A 17,302-nucleotide genomic window follows, 5' to 3' on the forward strand; every position below is an offset into this window, starting at 1 on the left:
GTATCCCATCCCATACTTGAGGCACACTCTATCCTCACCCCTTGCTCACTAGTCCATTCAAATTTAAGGTCAGGAATAACCCTTCAGTCCCCAAATGCAATGGTCTATTTTCATTTCTTAGCCTCTTCAAGTTTTTGGTAGAATCAACCAGCCTCTGTTTAAACTCTCTCCTTCCTTGAGACTCTGTATCTCCTTGTTGCTCGCTCTTTTCTGGATCCTGCCCCTGCACCCCCCCGCCCCCAACCCATCCCGTTTTCCATGTTCTCCCTTCTTTCTGCACTAGTTATTCCTGAATGCGGCATTTCACCTTGTCTGGTGTTCATTCCACATTCAGGTCATTCCTTTTTCTGAATGAGCTCATTCCGTTCCATTTCCATAGTTACTTCTCTAACTTCACTGTCACAATTTTGCACTGCATCCATTAGTCTTAACCTGATCTCCTTGCTTCTTCACTGATTTTGTACACTTTGCTTCCAGTTAAGCTTCCAGGATCAGAGCTTTGTTTCTTCTATTCTCTTCCTTAAAAGGTCTCCATTCAAAAAACGAACAAGGTCCTTTAAAGGGCCTTTAAGGCCTGGACCCAATCTTTATTTCTAAACTTATTTCCCACTACAGCCCTTTCATATACCTTTCCTTTCGCAAAACTGTATTCATGGGCTAAGATAATTTACTGAAACATACATTTGTGTGTTTCCTCCCAATATTTTTCCTTCCGCAATAATTCCACAAAATTATTAGACTTTCAGTAATTTCCACAAAATTATTTTATGCTTCCTTGCTTCAGGGATTTCTGCAGAAAAGGAGGCAGCTGGAAGATTGTATAAGTTTTTTCAGACCTTTGTAAAGGCCTGATCTCTAACACAAATGATATTAATTGTGCCAGATCAGGGAGCAGGCTTTGCAGGGCCTCTCCTGGGGGAACTTTGTAAGGACCTAGACCCTGCTCCACCACTCAGTTGTAACACAAAAAGAGGGGAAGAACATACTGGGAGCTTCATGTGGCTGAAAGGTATTACTTTTATATAGTTTCAGTCTTCTACTCAGACGAGTGTGCATCACTTTCAAGTTACTGGGACTTTTTGTTTATACGTGTTCACGTGATATTTAACAATTATGTATCAATTATGTTGCTTAATGCAGTAGCCCACAATTTTTTGTGCTTGCAGAAAGTTAAAAGTGATGTCAGCTTTCAAAGAGGTTATCTACCTGCAGAAATTTGGAGAAAAAAAAGAAAAGATACTGGTGAATGCTAATACAACGGGACAACTTATAGAGTTAGAGGGTCTTGAGCACAGTCTTGAAAGAAATGATTTGGACAGGGGAAAAAGGCATTTGGATGATGGAAAAACATTAGAAAGGTACAGAATATCTACTATTAAAGACACAAGTGATTTTTTTGAGCACATTCTTAGTACATGATAACTGACTCTTTTTTTCTGGTCTGATTGTTTCAATTCTTTTCTTTTTTTCTTAGTTTCAGGTGTGCAAAGCAACATAATAGGTAGACATTTATACCCCTCACAAAGTGATAACTCCCCTACCCCAAGCTACTACCCCTCTGACATCTTCTATACGTGGATAAATGACTCTTAATTGTTTGAAAATTGTAAGAGTCTGGGAACATTTCCCATAACTTAATCAGTGTTTTAATCATTAAAAATGATATTAATCTATCTAACAAAGTATCCTCAGTGGTAAGTGTTATAATAAATAATGACTTTATTAAATGGGTAAGACCCCAATTATCTACCAACTCTGCGTGTGCTCTCTCATCCTGGGAGACTTAGATCCCTGACCAATCCATCTTCCCACTTTTTTTGGTAACACATATAATGGCACTGGGCTGTATTATGTTTGGCATTTTGCTTTTCATTTTCTCATTTAGTTCTTTGGTTCATTTCAAGTGTGAATGATTTCCTTCCACAGGGCACGATACTTTTAATTTTGAAATACCCACTATGGCTGGTATAATACTGGAAAATAATTATTCAGTAATATAAGATAAAGTAAACCCAGCAATATTTTTGTCTATAAAGATGATGATATTTCACACTTATAGATGTTTCCTTCATAAAAGCTGAAAATTCTAATCAGAAATCCTAGTCTCACATGCACAGTGCTAATAAGATCTATCTTGAGGTGACCTGTCTCTTGTACTGAGGAAGGCATCCGATCAGAATTAAAAACAAACTCTTTCAAGTAATTTTAGGATGCATACGGATTTATTTCTCATATCCCAAGGGAATAAGCACTCCTCATTTTCAATATTTAATCAATGTGTTGTTCCCTCTGTTCTGGAAATCCTTCCCTATTTTTTTTCTTTATTTTTATTAGTTTCAGGGGTACAAAACAACGTAATAGACATTTACACCCCTCACAAAGTGATAACCTCCCTCCCCCAATCTACCACCCTTCTGACATTGCGTACAGCTGTTACAATTCCCTTGACTATCTTTTCTATGCTGTACTACCCATCCCATGGGTATCTATCTATCTATCTACCTACCTACCTACCTACCTACCTACCTACCTGTCTTTATAGTCGGCATACAATATTATTCTACTTCAGCTTCAGGTGTATAGCATAGTGGTTGGGCATCTACCCAGTCTATGCAGTGATCCCCCCGATAAGTCCAGTGCCCATCTGGTACGGTGCATAAGCTTTATAACATTATTGATTATATTCCCATAGTGTATCTCATATCCTTGTGACTATACTGGGTGGGGGAGAAAGTGAAGGGATTGGAAAGTACAAATCAGTAGTCCCATTTTTTAATGCTTAGGTCTCACCCCTTCAAGGAAGCCTCTCGAGACTGGACGAGAGTGACGCACACGCTTCCCTGTCTCCCTCTGTACCACTCTGACGTTTGGAAGATGGCCCTTTCTGAGCTGGAATATTTAAGTTATTTGCATTCTTACACTGTGATATCCTGAGGGCAGGACGATATCTAATCCATCTCTTCAGTACTCCTAAGTCTTAGCCCAGGGCCTGGCATGTGCCTATTGTGTACTAACAACACAGTTGTGCAGTAAACGTGTGTTGGACCTTATGGTAAACTCTTCCTTTTAACACAGTGGCTAAGAGAAGGAGCTCTGGCACCAGGAAGCCATGGGCAGGTTACCTAATCCCTGTATCCCTTAGTTTCTTCAACTTTAAAATGGGAATAATAATGTAGTCCATAAATTTGCTGTGACCAATAAAGGAATGAAATCACACACACACACACACACACACACACACACACACACACACAACTTATGAGGGCATGGTTGAAAAGCTCTTGAAATGTATATTTATTATTAGTTTTATTCACTTAGACACACATGAATACTTACCATTTTATGATACTTATCACCATCATCTTATACTTGTAGGTAATTGCAAGGGTGTATTTAGGGATACTTCTTCACAGATTTGTGTATCCTTCTCAATGGTGCCTTCCTTTATAAGTGAGGGTGGGATTACCACTGGGGGAACGTCACATTGTCTGTGAGTGAGGGACCGAACCCTCACACATCGGTTGGGCCCCTAAATCTCCATAAGATAAATTCTCCATCACAGTCCAAAACCTAGCCCTAGTTTACCCAGAGCTTCACCAACTCCAAAATATTTCCAGATCAGGAGCCTGTCCTTAGAATTTCCTATTCCTTTACTACTTCACTTTTCAATCTAATTCAGCTCCTGTTTGCTGCACAGACTTTTAGCTACGTGCTTGACTGACTGAAGGTATTTATCAGCAGAAGCATGAGAGTCATTGTTTGGAAACGTCCCTGTTTATGTTACTGTTTCCTAGTTAAAAATAAATATACACACACACACATAAAGTTATTCCTACTTTTGTTATGAATAAAAAGTATGACCAAAGTTGATTTTAAAATATTATTATTTATAATTGCAACATCCTATAAGAATAATTAAATACATAATTGAAGAGCATAGTAAATGCTCTTCATAGTAAATATATGTGTGTGTGTATAAAATTTACTATGGTCTTCAACTTGTTGAAATAGTTTCCTTGATTTTAAACAAAGACTCAAATATATTTTCCTTTCAGCAAACTTGTGGCTATATACAAAAAGAAAAAGAAAAAAAAAAAAAAAAAACAGAAACATGATGTGCTTAAAATCTATCATTCTAAAAAGAGCTAATTAAACTTTTCTTTTAAGTTCTTCAAGTTTCCTGATTATCTGTCAACTGCATGGGAGAGGACAGAGAACCTGTAAACCAGGGTGTATGCAGTTGGATCTCAAAGAGGTTCACTGTAAGAGAAGCCCTTAAGATTTTCTTTCTACATTAAACACAATTAAACGTTTACATTAAGCCAAATATGTACATCCTATTCCATAGAACCACCAGCTTGTTTTAATATATAAATAATGCTGTTTTCCTCCTCCAAGTCATTGATCAATTGACATTAGAAAATATGTCTTAATTTTCTATGCTCTTGGGGGGATGCTCTTGGGGGGCCTCCTGAAAAGCCTCACCAGTTTGAGATTAATAGTTTTATTTTTATCAGAAAGACATTTGAACCAACTGTGCTAGTGTTTCTTAAAATTGGATCAATACCAGATATTTTTTTCCTGGGATGATGGGCCTGGGGAAGAGAGAGTTTAGGAAAAACGAAAAAAAAAATATTCTAAGGGACTGTAACTATTAAAACTGATACATGGAAATACTGAACTTGTTTAAAGTGGGACAACCAATAGGAGCTTTCTCATGGGACGCTGAAATTAGGGAATATTTCTTGGGTGAGGAAGATTTGATCGCCATATGCAGAAGTGGAAGCAATAAAAAAATAAGATTTCTTAGAATGAGAAATTTTGAATTTTGGCAAATCTTCACAGAAGAGAGGAAATATAATCACTTGATAGGAGGGAAATCACTGGTAGAAGACAGACTAGGGAGAAAAAGCAGGCCCTGCACTGAAACAAAGAACAGTGATAATGGAGGTTTGCCAACATTTGTCATTTACTTTAAAAAGATCAAGAAGAACAAGACCAGGTTGCCAAATCAAAGGTAAAATTATGATGTAGAAAGAGAAATACAAAATGTTATACCTGGAAAATTCACAGGAGGACATCCAGTCTAACTGACCCACTAGATAAACAAACGGAGTCCTAGAAAGACGACGTCAAAGTTCCCTCGTTAAGTTACGTTGGGAAAGAACTGTTTTGTTTTCTTGGCTTTGTAATACAATGTTCTTTTTGTTCCTGTACATTGCAACCTAATCTCTTAAAGTAGGGTATTCCAGGCAAGTTACTAACAACGCAACTTTCGGGAAGGTAGATATTATTTCAAATTCAACAACAACCACAACTGGAATAAAATTTAAATTAATAAAGCAAAGGGTCTGAGTGTTTCAATGACAATCCTTTGAACCTATTACTTACAACGCTGTGGCACAAGTACAGTTCCTATGTAAAATTACTGTTGTTTTAGTCTAGAAAAACACAATTGTACTCAACTAGTGAATGATGGAGGGGGAACCCATAGGGGAAAAATAAAAAAGAGAGAGACAATGGAAAGTTAGGGGAAAAAGATAAGCCATCTCCTAAATCTGCAGCCTCTCACACAGGAAACCCTGGCTCCCTAAAATTACATCAAATAATATTTTCCTTTTATATGTGTGATGAAGTATTTTGAAATTTGGTGGTGAAAGGCTTATATACACCCCACATTGTAAAGCGTCATTACATCAATGCCAAAAACTAAGAAGCATCACCACGAAAAATAAAACAAAGCAAACAAAACAAATAAAAAATGCCTCCTACGTACTACTAAAGAAGAAACCTGACTCTAAGGAAGACAAATGTTTCTCCTTCACAATAAACAGCTCATCTTTGTGGGATGGCATAGAGGCAGATCTGTCAGAGATGCTACCTTCCAGGTTCATTCTAAACCTGTGATTTTCAGAACGACAAACCTCTATTTAGATAAATAGCACTAGTTCAATTTTTGAACAGCTCAAAATTTCCTGCCTCTAACTTATTTCTCAGTGTGTCCAGTGGCATGCATAATGTTAAATAGGTACTTGCCAGGATGCCAAGTTAACTACAGAAAAAGATTTCATGTAAGTTTCTTGGTACAAGTAAATTTTGCGACATTTGCTGTTAAGGAACAAAAAAACCCGAAACCAATGGTTATAACAGGAGAAACAGATGCTGACAACTGAAACCAGTTCACTATTTTTCTTACCTTTGGTTTTCCATAGTACTGAGCACAGTAATGAATTACTAATACCTCTGGCCAAATATATAATTTTAGGTAGTTTTTTATGTTTTACAATACAGAAATAACCATCTTTCCTTCTGTGTTTGCTTTTTTCCCCTAAACACCTTGAGGACATAAAGCTTTTAAAATTTATAAGCAGTAGAAAATTATTTCAAACTCAAATTTGTATGAAAATATTATGCTTTGCACAAATCCACTGACCTGTTTTTCTAAAGCAAAAATAACTGCTGGGTTTTTACTTGCATTGAAAATATAACAATTACAGTTCAAATAGTATATTCATACAGTACCATAAAAACTATTTCAAGTTGCACAACTGACCTTCTTTTCTATAAAAGTATAGATAGAGCCTAAATGATAAGCAATTTCATTATGGAACATTTTGAAAATGAGAATCCTGTTGCTTTTCTTGCACACAAATCAATTTGGATCATTAACACTTCTTTGCATTTCCTTGCATATTTGTAAACATGACTTTAATTTTTTTAACTCAAAGGAAAATGTCTGACCACATTACAGATTGACACATGATATTGTTAGACAGCTGTACAGAAAAAAAGAAACACAACGGATTTCCAGAGACAGAATAATAAAAGCCCTTTGAAAAGAAGAATCGATACACTCTACAGTCCCATCACAAGCCATAGCACCAAGATCCACTTTGGTCTCCCCAGCAAGAATTTGAGATGTTTAAGTTGAATTCACTTCACTCACCTGTTTGGCTCAGTTGGGATGTGCTTCTACTCCTTCGAGACACTATGGCAACCACTTTGGCACTCAGGCTGGATCTCCTTTTCTTTCCACCTGCTCCGACTGTACCCACAGCTGTGTCCGACTGACTGCCATCATTATGCTCCAGTGTATACATCTCTCCGCTTACACTGGTGCTCTTCGTGATGGCTCTTCCTGAAGTCCCCATCCGTCTGCCTTGCATTTTAGGGGTAAATGAACTATATTTACAAAGTAAAAACATATATGCATCCATAAATTACAGGTCAGCATAATTGAAACTCTCAATCTAAATTATTTTGAAATAATCCAAGCACATTTTTAGGAGGAAAAGCCAGCTGAGTAGCAGTCCTACAATGATGAATACTTTAAGATCACATCACCATCCCCAGATATTTACTAGCTGCAGCTTAAAACAACACCATTTCAACACAGAGGAATCTGTAAACTTTTTCAAGAATGTAAAAAGAAATGCAACCAATGCTATCTATGGGAGGTAAATGTTACTAACCAATCTTGTAAATAGTTAGTATGTTACTTTCAGAAGAAAACTAAAATGTTTATATCAATGACACACATTTATGTACATGCCTCAGGGGAAAATATTGTTAAAAATGGATACTCTGAATTTGCCACATGACAAGGTTTAAAAAATCACAAAGGTATCTATCTTTTCTAATTTCCCTTTGGGATTCAAACTAACAGATATCTCTTTTACTATCTGAGGCTTAATGAGTCTAGGAAAGACTGCTAACAAGGCAAAAACAAAACAAAACAAAAAAAATTGCATTTCCCTTTTCCTTCCTTGTCTCCTCAGGTTCCATTTCCTCCACACACATTTCATCTCATTTTCTTCTTTCAAGTGTTTTAAATTCACATGCTCTAGGATGAGACTTTGCTTTTTGCTTTTTTTGTTCTTTTCTATCAAAAGTTAATTGTCTATGTCCCCAGACTATAATTTATCTGAGTAGATTACTGTACTCTTCTGCCAAAGGAATAAATTATTGTTGAGAATTTCAGGAACCATGGAAGATTAGTGGGAAAAAAATCCTCTCTACTTGCCAAAGTAAATGTATGTCTATGAGTTGGGGAGAGGTAAGGCAGCCAAGTTGGGAGCCAAGGATGTTAGGATTCTTTTAATTTACATTGCATATGCAGCTATATTGTTCACCTGGATTGGCTCTTTTTGGTCCAGAAAAGATCTGTCTTGATATATCGAAATGACCCTCTTATATTCCCTCAAAATGCTTTTGCAAAAATTGGCTTACTTCAACCTTGCCACCATATTGATTTTCTATTTGCTTCTTTTGACCAACAAAATACATTACCTATCTAATATAGTAAGTAACAGTGATGCCATTAATAAGCAAGTCAGAATAAATCATATTGATTAGAAATGATGTCTTGGGATCATGTGACATATTTGTGGTCCCATATATAATGAGTGTTTAAATAGAAAGGTGATTGGTATGGCGCAAGTTTGGAAAGGTGAGAGGGCAAGATTACAGAGGGGTTAGAAGCTATGGAAATGAGACAAGACTGTTAGGTTCTTAGGATCCCTTCCTGGATTGTGAATTGAAAATTGAGATCCCTATTTGATAGGAATTTTTAATCCTTAGCTGCATTACTTGAATGGGTCCACATCAAAATTCATTTGATAAAATAAGTTATTCATATCCTTTCAATTTATTCTAATCAGCTTTTCATTAACTCAGTTTTTTAAAGCCATTTGAAAATCTGATAATTTTGTTTTGCATTTAATGGAATCTCGTTTTCAAAACATTAATGAGAACAGTAGTATATATGACCAGTCCAAAACTACTTCCTGTGGGGTTTATAGTTCCAACTTCAGTGGATTTTCTTTCTGGATAAATATTACAGTCAATTTTTTCTGTGTCCTCACTAATTTATGTGAATGCATTACCTAAATCTGCCACCTCTCCTTAAATCTACTCTTACTATCTGCTTTTTTGACTATTTTACTTGCAGGTTTTTCTGAACAATATGGAGAAATGTCAAGATTTGGTCAATTCCACAGTCATGATATCCATCTTCAATCAAACACCTGTGACTGAGAAATCAGTAGTTTTTCCATCTCTTATCCATCTTTTTCGTACACTACCCACAGTAGTTATTGAAAATCTCTTTTCTGATGATTTTATTTTTATTTTTATAGGAAAGTAGGAATAAACTGACATGTATCTTTGTTCTCCCCTTTATTTCCATGAAAATAGAATTCTATTATAGCTCTCAATTTGGATTTTAAAAATTATTCCAGAAAAATACTATTGTGAAATTTTGTACAATGTTCTTTAGGTTACAGAGAAATTTAAAAGTATAGGAAACTATCTTCTATAAATATTCATCATGAATATTTATTCAAGATGACCTAGGAAGATTCAAAACATTTTTATGGATATTCAGTCATGGCAATGAAATATTCTACAATGTTGACAAAAACAAAACAAAACAAAACAAACAACTCTAAAGAAATTAGAACAATCTGAATAGTAAGTTATTATCATTTTGGAGGGAGTGAATTAAGAAGTTATGTTACAATGATTTTGTGAATAAATATGATACAATTTTTCCTTAAAAATATTTTGTTTAAAAGCATTTTTATATGATCTGAGGACGATGCCTAGGTTCCTAAATAACCTAGAATACCACAGGAGTCAATGAGAAAATGTTAGGCATTTCAAGTCTTCTGTCTACCTAGTTGAAGGGGGAAGCTTGAGGGGGGGTGTAATTAGTTATTTTAACCATGGTGAAGGTCACTGTGTTGGCCCAAAGCGCTTTCTATTCCCCTATTACTTAGCCTTTTATTTGTTCTGCTTCCATTGCGTGGATAATTCTTCCTGTAATTAAGTGTGCCTGAATCCTGTAATATGCACTTTAAGGCTTCCTGCTTTGTAAACCTTTTCGAGTCTCTCCAGCGTTAAGACTGTTGTCTCCCAGTCCTTTGTTTTCTACTTTGTATTGGTTGTATTACGATTCTGATATTTTATATCAGCACACACCTTATACATCACTGTTGCAGCACCCTTTCCATTACTGAGTGAATTGATTACTTATGAATATGAAGTAAAAACAAAAGTGATCTATCAATATACAGACAGAAAATACCCATCTTTAAAAATCAAATATCCCTCCTGTCTTCTTTGATACGCCCTCTCCTTCTAGCTACTGCCTTTGTGCTGAAAAATCCCTAGGAGTTGTCTGTACGTCCTCTCTTCCTATTCTCTTCTGAACTAATGTGGATCAGGCTTTATCGCTACATTTTACCCAAACTGCCTTTTATCAAAGTCACCAACGCCTCCACAAAGCAAAATCCTATCATTTCTCAGTCCTTATCCTTTTGACTCTCAATACTTCATGCATTTGACAAACTGTCTGACTCTATTGATCTTGAAACACTTTATTTATGGCCCTTCCTACCCAGGGCCTCCCTGGGAGGACCTTTATCCTCTTTCATCACTAAGTACTGGAGCTCTTCAGTGCCCAGCCCTCTGACTATCTTCTCCCACATAACACTAACCCCTTACATGTCACCTCCAGTCCCAAGCTTTACACGCTATCCATATGCTGCGGATTCCAGTTGTTTTTCTGCACCCGTAGTCATCCCAAAACTCCAGATTCATATACCTACTTGTCAACTGACCTTTCTGCTTGGATATATCTGATAAGGCTCTCCAAAATAACGTGTTCAACCCAACCAAAAAACTTTCTAATTTTCTACATCACATTAAGGACCACCATTTCACCCAATGGCTCAGAGTAATACTTACCTGCTTTCTGTTAAGAAAAAAATATCTAAACTTGGAACTGAGACCGAAAAAAAAAAAAGGTTGCCTTATCAGGGCTTTATCTAACAAGTGCATCTAAGGGTCATCTGACTTTCTAAGGACATGTAACATTTTTGACTTGCTATTTACTCATATTAGGTTGGTGCAAAAGTAATTGCAGTTTAAAAGGTTAAAAATAATTGCAAAGCCCACAATTACTTTTGCACCAACTTAATAATAATGGTCCAAACATTTTATAACTCTGTGAAGTTATATGCTAACTTGAATAAAATGGATAAAGAACAAATGATTACTATTTAGTAGAGAGGATAACCCCAAAATATATGATTTTATTGACCTAGAGAAGATTACTCAGTTCTGAATGAAACTTAGTAATATTATTCCTTCCAACATTTCTTTTTCTCTCCAATGGCTATTTACGTGTATATACAAGAACATGAGTTTCTTGGATCATCTTTGAAACTAGTTTGTCATCGTGTTGATTTTCTCACTAATGAGCTAAAGCTTCAACATTTGCTGTCTGTTTTTCTTATAGTTCTGTTTTAATTTTGAGAACTATGTTTTGATAGGGCTGCAAGTCCCATCGAAATGCCCGCATGGGATCCCTGCTGAAGCCAATTACACTGTGTTGTCCGAGCATGTTACCTGATGGACTCTTTACGCCCAAGGATGCCTTTTCCTGGCTGCTTGATTTAATAGCAAATGCCAACAGAACATTACTTTCAGTCTCTGTTCCTCTGTTTTCTTTGCTTCTGACCCTGGTTTTCTGTGTTTATTTGTTTTGTTTGTGTCTCTTTTTGGTAAAATTGGCTCTTATTTTGCTTTGTGATAATAATACATTCCTCACTAGTGGCAACTATGATAGGGAATCTCTGCAGATAAAATGTGTTGGATGGCAGACAGCAGGGATGTACTGAAAGTTGGGTGGCAGATGCAGTAAATCTGGTTTGTTAGTCTTTTTGCATGTCTGTTTACACGCTACTAACAGCTCATATCACTCAAGAAAATATCTTGTGTACACCGAAATAAGAACATCTCTTTAAATTCTGACCTTAAGTTTTTGTGATTATTTTAGTTTTATGGCTGAGTTGTAAAACATGAACTACTAGTTCTCTTTGCACGTTTAAAAATAGTCTTTTCAGTTGGTGATAAAAATCTCTTACTTTCTGTGCTCCCTGGGATACCTGTCTGTGCAGATGGAAATCAGATTTCAAAGTATCTTAAATTTAATCGAGCTCCTGTCCTGATTGATTATATAGATAAATAAATACTTATATAATTCAAATATAGAAAATTAAAGAATTCCCATAGAAAAAATTGAACTTCTAATACTTTGAATATGCTTGCCTTTTAAGAAAAATCCATTCTTAAGAAATTGCTAACTAAGAAAATTTTAATATTAGAATCTAAATCCACAATCAAAGTGAATTCTTGGAGCTGTCAAACTACTTTGATACATTTGGTTTAAAAACAGCCTTATGAAAACCACAGTGAAATGCCACTTCACACATACTAGGATAGCTATAATAAAAAATAGACAATAACAAGTGTTAATGAAAATGTGAGGAAACTGAAACCCTCACACATTGCTGGTGGGAATATAAAATGATGCAGCCACTTTGGAAAACAATTTGGCAGCTTTGTTAAACTTAAACATAGTTAAATTAAAGTCAGAGTTACTATGTGACCCAGCAATGCCATTCCTAGGTACATACTCAAGAGACTTAAAAATGTATATTCATACAAACACATATGAACATTCATATTGTTCACAACAGTTAGAAAGAGGAAACAATCCAAATGCCTGTGAACTGATCGATGGATGGAGAAAAAAAAAGTGGTATATCTATACTATGGAATATTATCAACCACAAAAAAGAATGAACACTGATGAAGTTGAAAACATTACACTATATGAAAGAAGCCAGATACAAAAGGCTACATATTATATAATTCCATTTAAATCAAATGTCCAATAGTCAAATCTATAGAGACATAATGTGTATTAGTTGTTGCCAGGGGCTGGAGGAGAGGGAACGGGGACTGACTGCTAATGGGTATAGGTTTCCTTTAGGGGATAAAAATGTTTTTGAATCAGATAACTGTAATGGTTACACAACTAATTATAAATATACTAAAAACCACAAAATTGTACAGTTTAACATGGTAAATTGTATGGTAAGTGAATTATAGCTCATATATAAAGTGAAGACAGTAAAAGACAGGACTTGGGTGGATACCCACTAAATTTGAAAGCTGTTTTCTAGTTTATAATTTAAAGACATGGTTGTCTACTAATTTTATGGTTGATGAATTCTTTAGGATCTTAGAAAATCTGGGTAGTTTTCAGTTGTCATGCAGAGAGGGATAAAAACATCTGCTCTCTGTAATCTTCAATCTGTGATCATGAGTTTGATTTAGGAAGTAAAATCCGTAGGACTTGATGACTCATTTGAACATGCATTCTAATGGGACATATGCCCCCAAAGGATGATAACTGGTTCTCCGGGGAGGTAGAAGGCGTTAAAGAAATCTTAGATAATATAATGATTTGTGGTCCTCACAGCCACAGTATAGAAGCAGTGTATCTTGATATTAAAATGTCATGTGGGGAGGTCAATTTGGAAAAGAATATCTAAAAGTCTCCTTAGGGGGTTGATAATGATAAAAAGATTGAGGAACAATGCATTAGGAGGAGGATTGGGGGAAAGTTGAAAATTAAGGTGGACTCCAGTTTTTTGTTGTTTTTTTTTTTCATTTGAAAACTATGTGGATGATGGGATGGAAAGAATATAATTACTCTGTTCAAATATAAGCCAACATTTTAAAAATATTTGTTCTAAGAACTGTTTTAGAAATGAATGTAGATGGTCAGTTAAATATATGTATCCTCATGTATTTCCAGTCTATTCTGAATGCAATTAAATATATGTGTGTACATACACATACAGACACGCCATACAACAAAAGCTGGTGCACAATATTCAGTAAATATCAAAATATTAGGAAAAATCTCTCATATCATGTATGAACCATAAAATTGTATAACTGAGTCACAAATGATAAAGTCATAAAACTGAAGATGATTTCTTGAGATGTCTGTTGCTTTAGTTAACAAAGGAACAAAAAAGACACCTAATTATTTTGGATGAATCAGATAACTTAGAAAATATTTTCACTAATTATACCTAATTATTTTGGATGACTGAGATAAGAGAAAATATTTCCACCAGCATGTACAGCCTGTCGAGAATCCTTTAAGGTCTATATTTTCTTGATTCATTGTACTGGATATGTAGTATATATTCAATTAGCAAGTTTTAATTAACACACGCTTGTTTATTGCGTCTATGCTTTAAGATGACCTAGTTGAAATCAAGGTAATCGTATTTAAAGTGAGTAAAGAAACATAGCTCTAAATGATGATTTTCTAAACAAATAAAAAAAAGGTGGAAAAGCCTTTAAAGCTTTTACCATAGATTTTTTGAATTTAAAAAACACCAAAAGTAGTATGAAATTTGTTAACTGTGCAAATTGAAGCAATGAACTTCAAAATAAAATATATCCTTCCAGATAATGTGCATTATACTATGTAAAGATAAAATTCTTAAAAAGCAGTAACAAGTATTTCTTCTATATTATACATCTAGTACATAACTAATAAACAAAATATGCAGTAGGAAAACAGACCAACTAAGCCCAATATAAACTCGTTTACAAGTTCTCTTTTTCTTTGAAATTAGATGTTTTTTTAATGCACTCCATTGAAGATTTGCTACACATTATGCAACTTTTCAGCCAAATCATAGCACTATCTGAATTCAAAAATAGTTAAAAGATAATGAATTTGAACCAGTGTTCATATTTTAATTTTGTTTTGTTTTGTTTCGTCGTTTGGTTTACAATATGCTTTTAAAGCAGTAATATTCCTTCCTGCCCCCTCTTAATACGATATTTCACAGGCCTTCAATTTAGAGAACAAATATTAGTAAAACTGCTCTAATGAAAAAGTTAGGCCCCAGGCCCTGCAATCTAAGTACTCTCCTCATCCTTTAGTTTTTTTCCTGTTTCAGACATGCAAGTGTCCATGTGGCTGTTCCTGGAGACAGTAAGGTTCATAGAACGCCAACAGTCCATGCGCATAGCTTTCAAAACCTCCATCCTAACAAACCTGAACTCCTTAAATTCATCCAGCTCACTGTAAATCACAATTAAGTGAAAAATTAAATATTAATAATCAAAATTCAAATTCTGAAAGGTGGTGTGTCATACTATGTGGTAGACATCTGGCCTGCACAACATGTAAAGATGATTTTTAAAAGTATAAAGTAATTCATTTAATACTTCATATCATATACCGTGTTTCCCCCAAAATGAGACCTAGCCGGACCATCAGCTCTAATGGGTCTTTTGGTGCAAAAATTAATATAAGACCTGGTCTTATAGCAAAATAAGACCAGGTATAATATAATATAATATAATATAATATAATATAATATAATATAATACTGGGTCTTATATTAATTTTTGCTCCAAAGGATGCATTAGAGCTGATGGTCCAGCTAGGTTTTATTTTCAGGGAAACACGGTATGCAGTAACTGAGTTATAATTATATAGGAGAACTCTATTTACACTTTGAAAGCACTATGATATACACTATTTTATTTTATTGTCACACAGTCCTATGAGGTAAGATTGCCAGGCATGAGTTTCAGTTTTCAGTTGAATATACACATACTATTATTATTACATATATATTAAAATACACTTAAAACCATACAGCTGGGATCACATCTGTTTGTTTTGCAACACATCGTTGGTACCAAATATAATACCTGCTTATAACAGGGACCCAGTAAGTGATAGGTGAATGAGCAAATGAATGACTAAACAGGAAAATAAATCAAGCTCTACAGAAGTTGTGTACTTGCTACAGCTCTCAGTACTGGTTATTAGTAGTATCAACACACACACACACACACACACACACACACACACACACACACAGATCTCTATATCTATCTAGTGACTAAATATATTTTTAGTTCTTTATTTACTGCTACATAATATTTATTTACTACTTTATTTACTTCATTTCCTACTATGTAATCATATTACTTATCCCTTTTCACATCTTCCTAAACCCTCAACTTTCTTACACTTGCTCTGTGTCCTCCAATGCCCTTTTTCTTATCTGAGATTCAGATCTCATCAATTTCTGGAACTAATAACTGTACTTACAGCACATAAAATTATGATAAAAGTAACAGAAGTAATGGTATAAACTTGATACTAAAACTAGGTAATTTTGGTTATTAATATATGGGAAGTACCTCACAAAAATTAGATATGTAGCATGTATTTTATATCAGTAAAGTAAACATTACAATGAATCTTATTGCTTTATCTTTTATATGTTTTGGTGCAATCAAATCAAGAATTCATGTACAGATACATAATAATATTTGGGGTATAAATATAAAAAATAAAAATATTTTTAACAAAAAATAAAATATAAAAATATCTAGTTAAGGAAATATTTAGTCAGGAAATACTTCTTGACAGTGTTTAAAAACCAAGAGTGGATCTCTTTACAGTGATTTGATCAATAATGATTGCTCTCAATTCCCCTTCAAAATTATAGTTTCATAATTACGTGGTAGGTTCCAAAGAACACATTTCCATCAAATCTGACTAGTGCCAACTACTAGAATGTCAGTCAACCACATACCACTCTAACGGAGGCAAAAAGAAAATGCAGAATGCAAGAAATAGCCAAAGACTACAGAGAACTTTGCATATGAGTGATATTTCCTAAGGTACTTTAATCATACCCTTCAGAGAATTCTTGAATCTGGATAAGGTCTCCTCCTCACCTCCATTTTCAGTTGTAATGCATAAAACCTCTCTATCTATGTCTACTCCAATCATACTTATATAGGATCTGTGTTGACCTGTCACTCTCATCAGCTATCTGTCTCCCTTTTCAGCAAGATTTTCTCCACACCATAAATTCCCATTGCAAACTGAGTATCAAAGTTTCTGTTGTCAGGCTTTACTGCTGCACACACGGGGTATACTCAGCAAATGGCTCTGGGTAGCCTTGACTTGGCTAGGTTTCGGTAAGGGTGAAGTCTGGGAGGATCTCTCACCCCAGTCAGGCCTTTTGAGGGAGAGGCTTGTTTCAGTATTTCCTAGAACGTAAGGCAAACAAATGGGTACTACAACAAACGCATCCAGTCACATTCAGGGGTTTCTCTGCAGTCCTCACTGTATAGTTAGGGCTTCAGAGAAATGAGTAATATTTCCCACAGATGTATCTCAGAGGTGCAGGACTAAGTATTAGAATTCATTCTCCTTTCCAAGCTGGTCAATCAAGCATGACAGATGAAGTACAGGCCCCTAACCCCTGGAAGAAGGACCCACTAGGATATAATCCATACTAAAAATTAATTATATCAAGTAATTAATAAAAAGTTGACAGCACAGCAATCTTATGAAGAGTCAAAGCTCTAGGATAAAGTTTGCATTTCT

The 17,302-nt window shown here is 35.1% G+C and overlaps 1 protein-coding gene across 50 annotated transcripts in view; it reads right to left on the reverse strand.

Moving 5' to 3' along the window:
- The window catches only part of RIMS1 (regulating synaptic membrane exocytosis 1), a 448,418-nt gene that overhangs the window by 52,091 nt on the left and 379,025 nt on the right, over window positions 1–17,302 (reverse strand). For 39 of the 50 annotated variants that reach the window (XM_088795622.1, XM_019749282.3, XM_088795621.1 and 36 more), the window contains one exon: window positions 6,947–7,182. The exons of 6 other annotated variants lie outside the window; for them this stretch is intronic. In XM_088795622.1, the coding sequence (XP_088651748.1) occupies window positions 6,947–7,182 (236 nt within the window). The remainder of the gene's footprint in view (window positions 1–6,946; window positions 7,183–17,302) is intronic. 5 more of the 50 variants (XM_088795608.1, XM_088795613.1, XM_088795615.1 and 2 more) reach the window with 1 other exon arrangement.

The sequence above is a fragment of the Rhinolophus sinicus genome, chromosome 2 (genome assembly GCF_057876585.1).
Source record: "Rhinolophus sinicus isolate RSI-liver-muscle chromosome 2, RSI-T2T, whole genome shotgun sequence".
Taxonomy (NCBI): domain Eukaryota; kingdom Metazoa; phylum Chordata; class Mammalia; order Chiroptera; family Rhinolophidae; genus Rhinolophus; species Rhinolophus sinicus.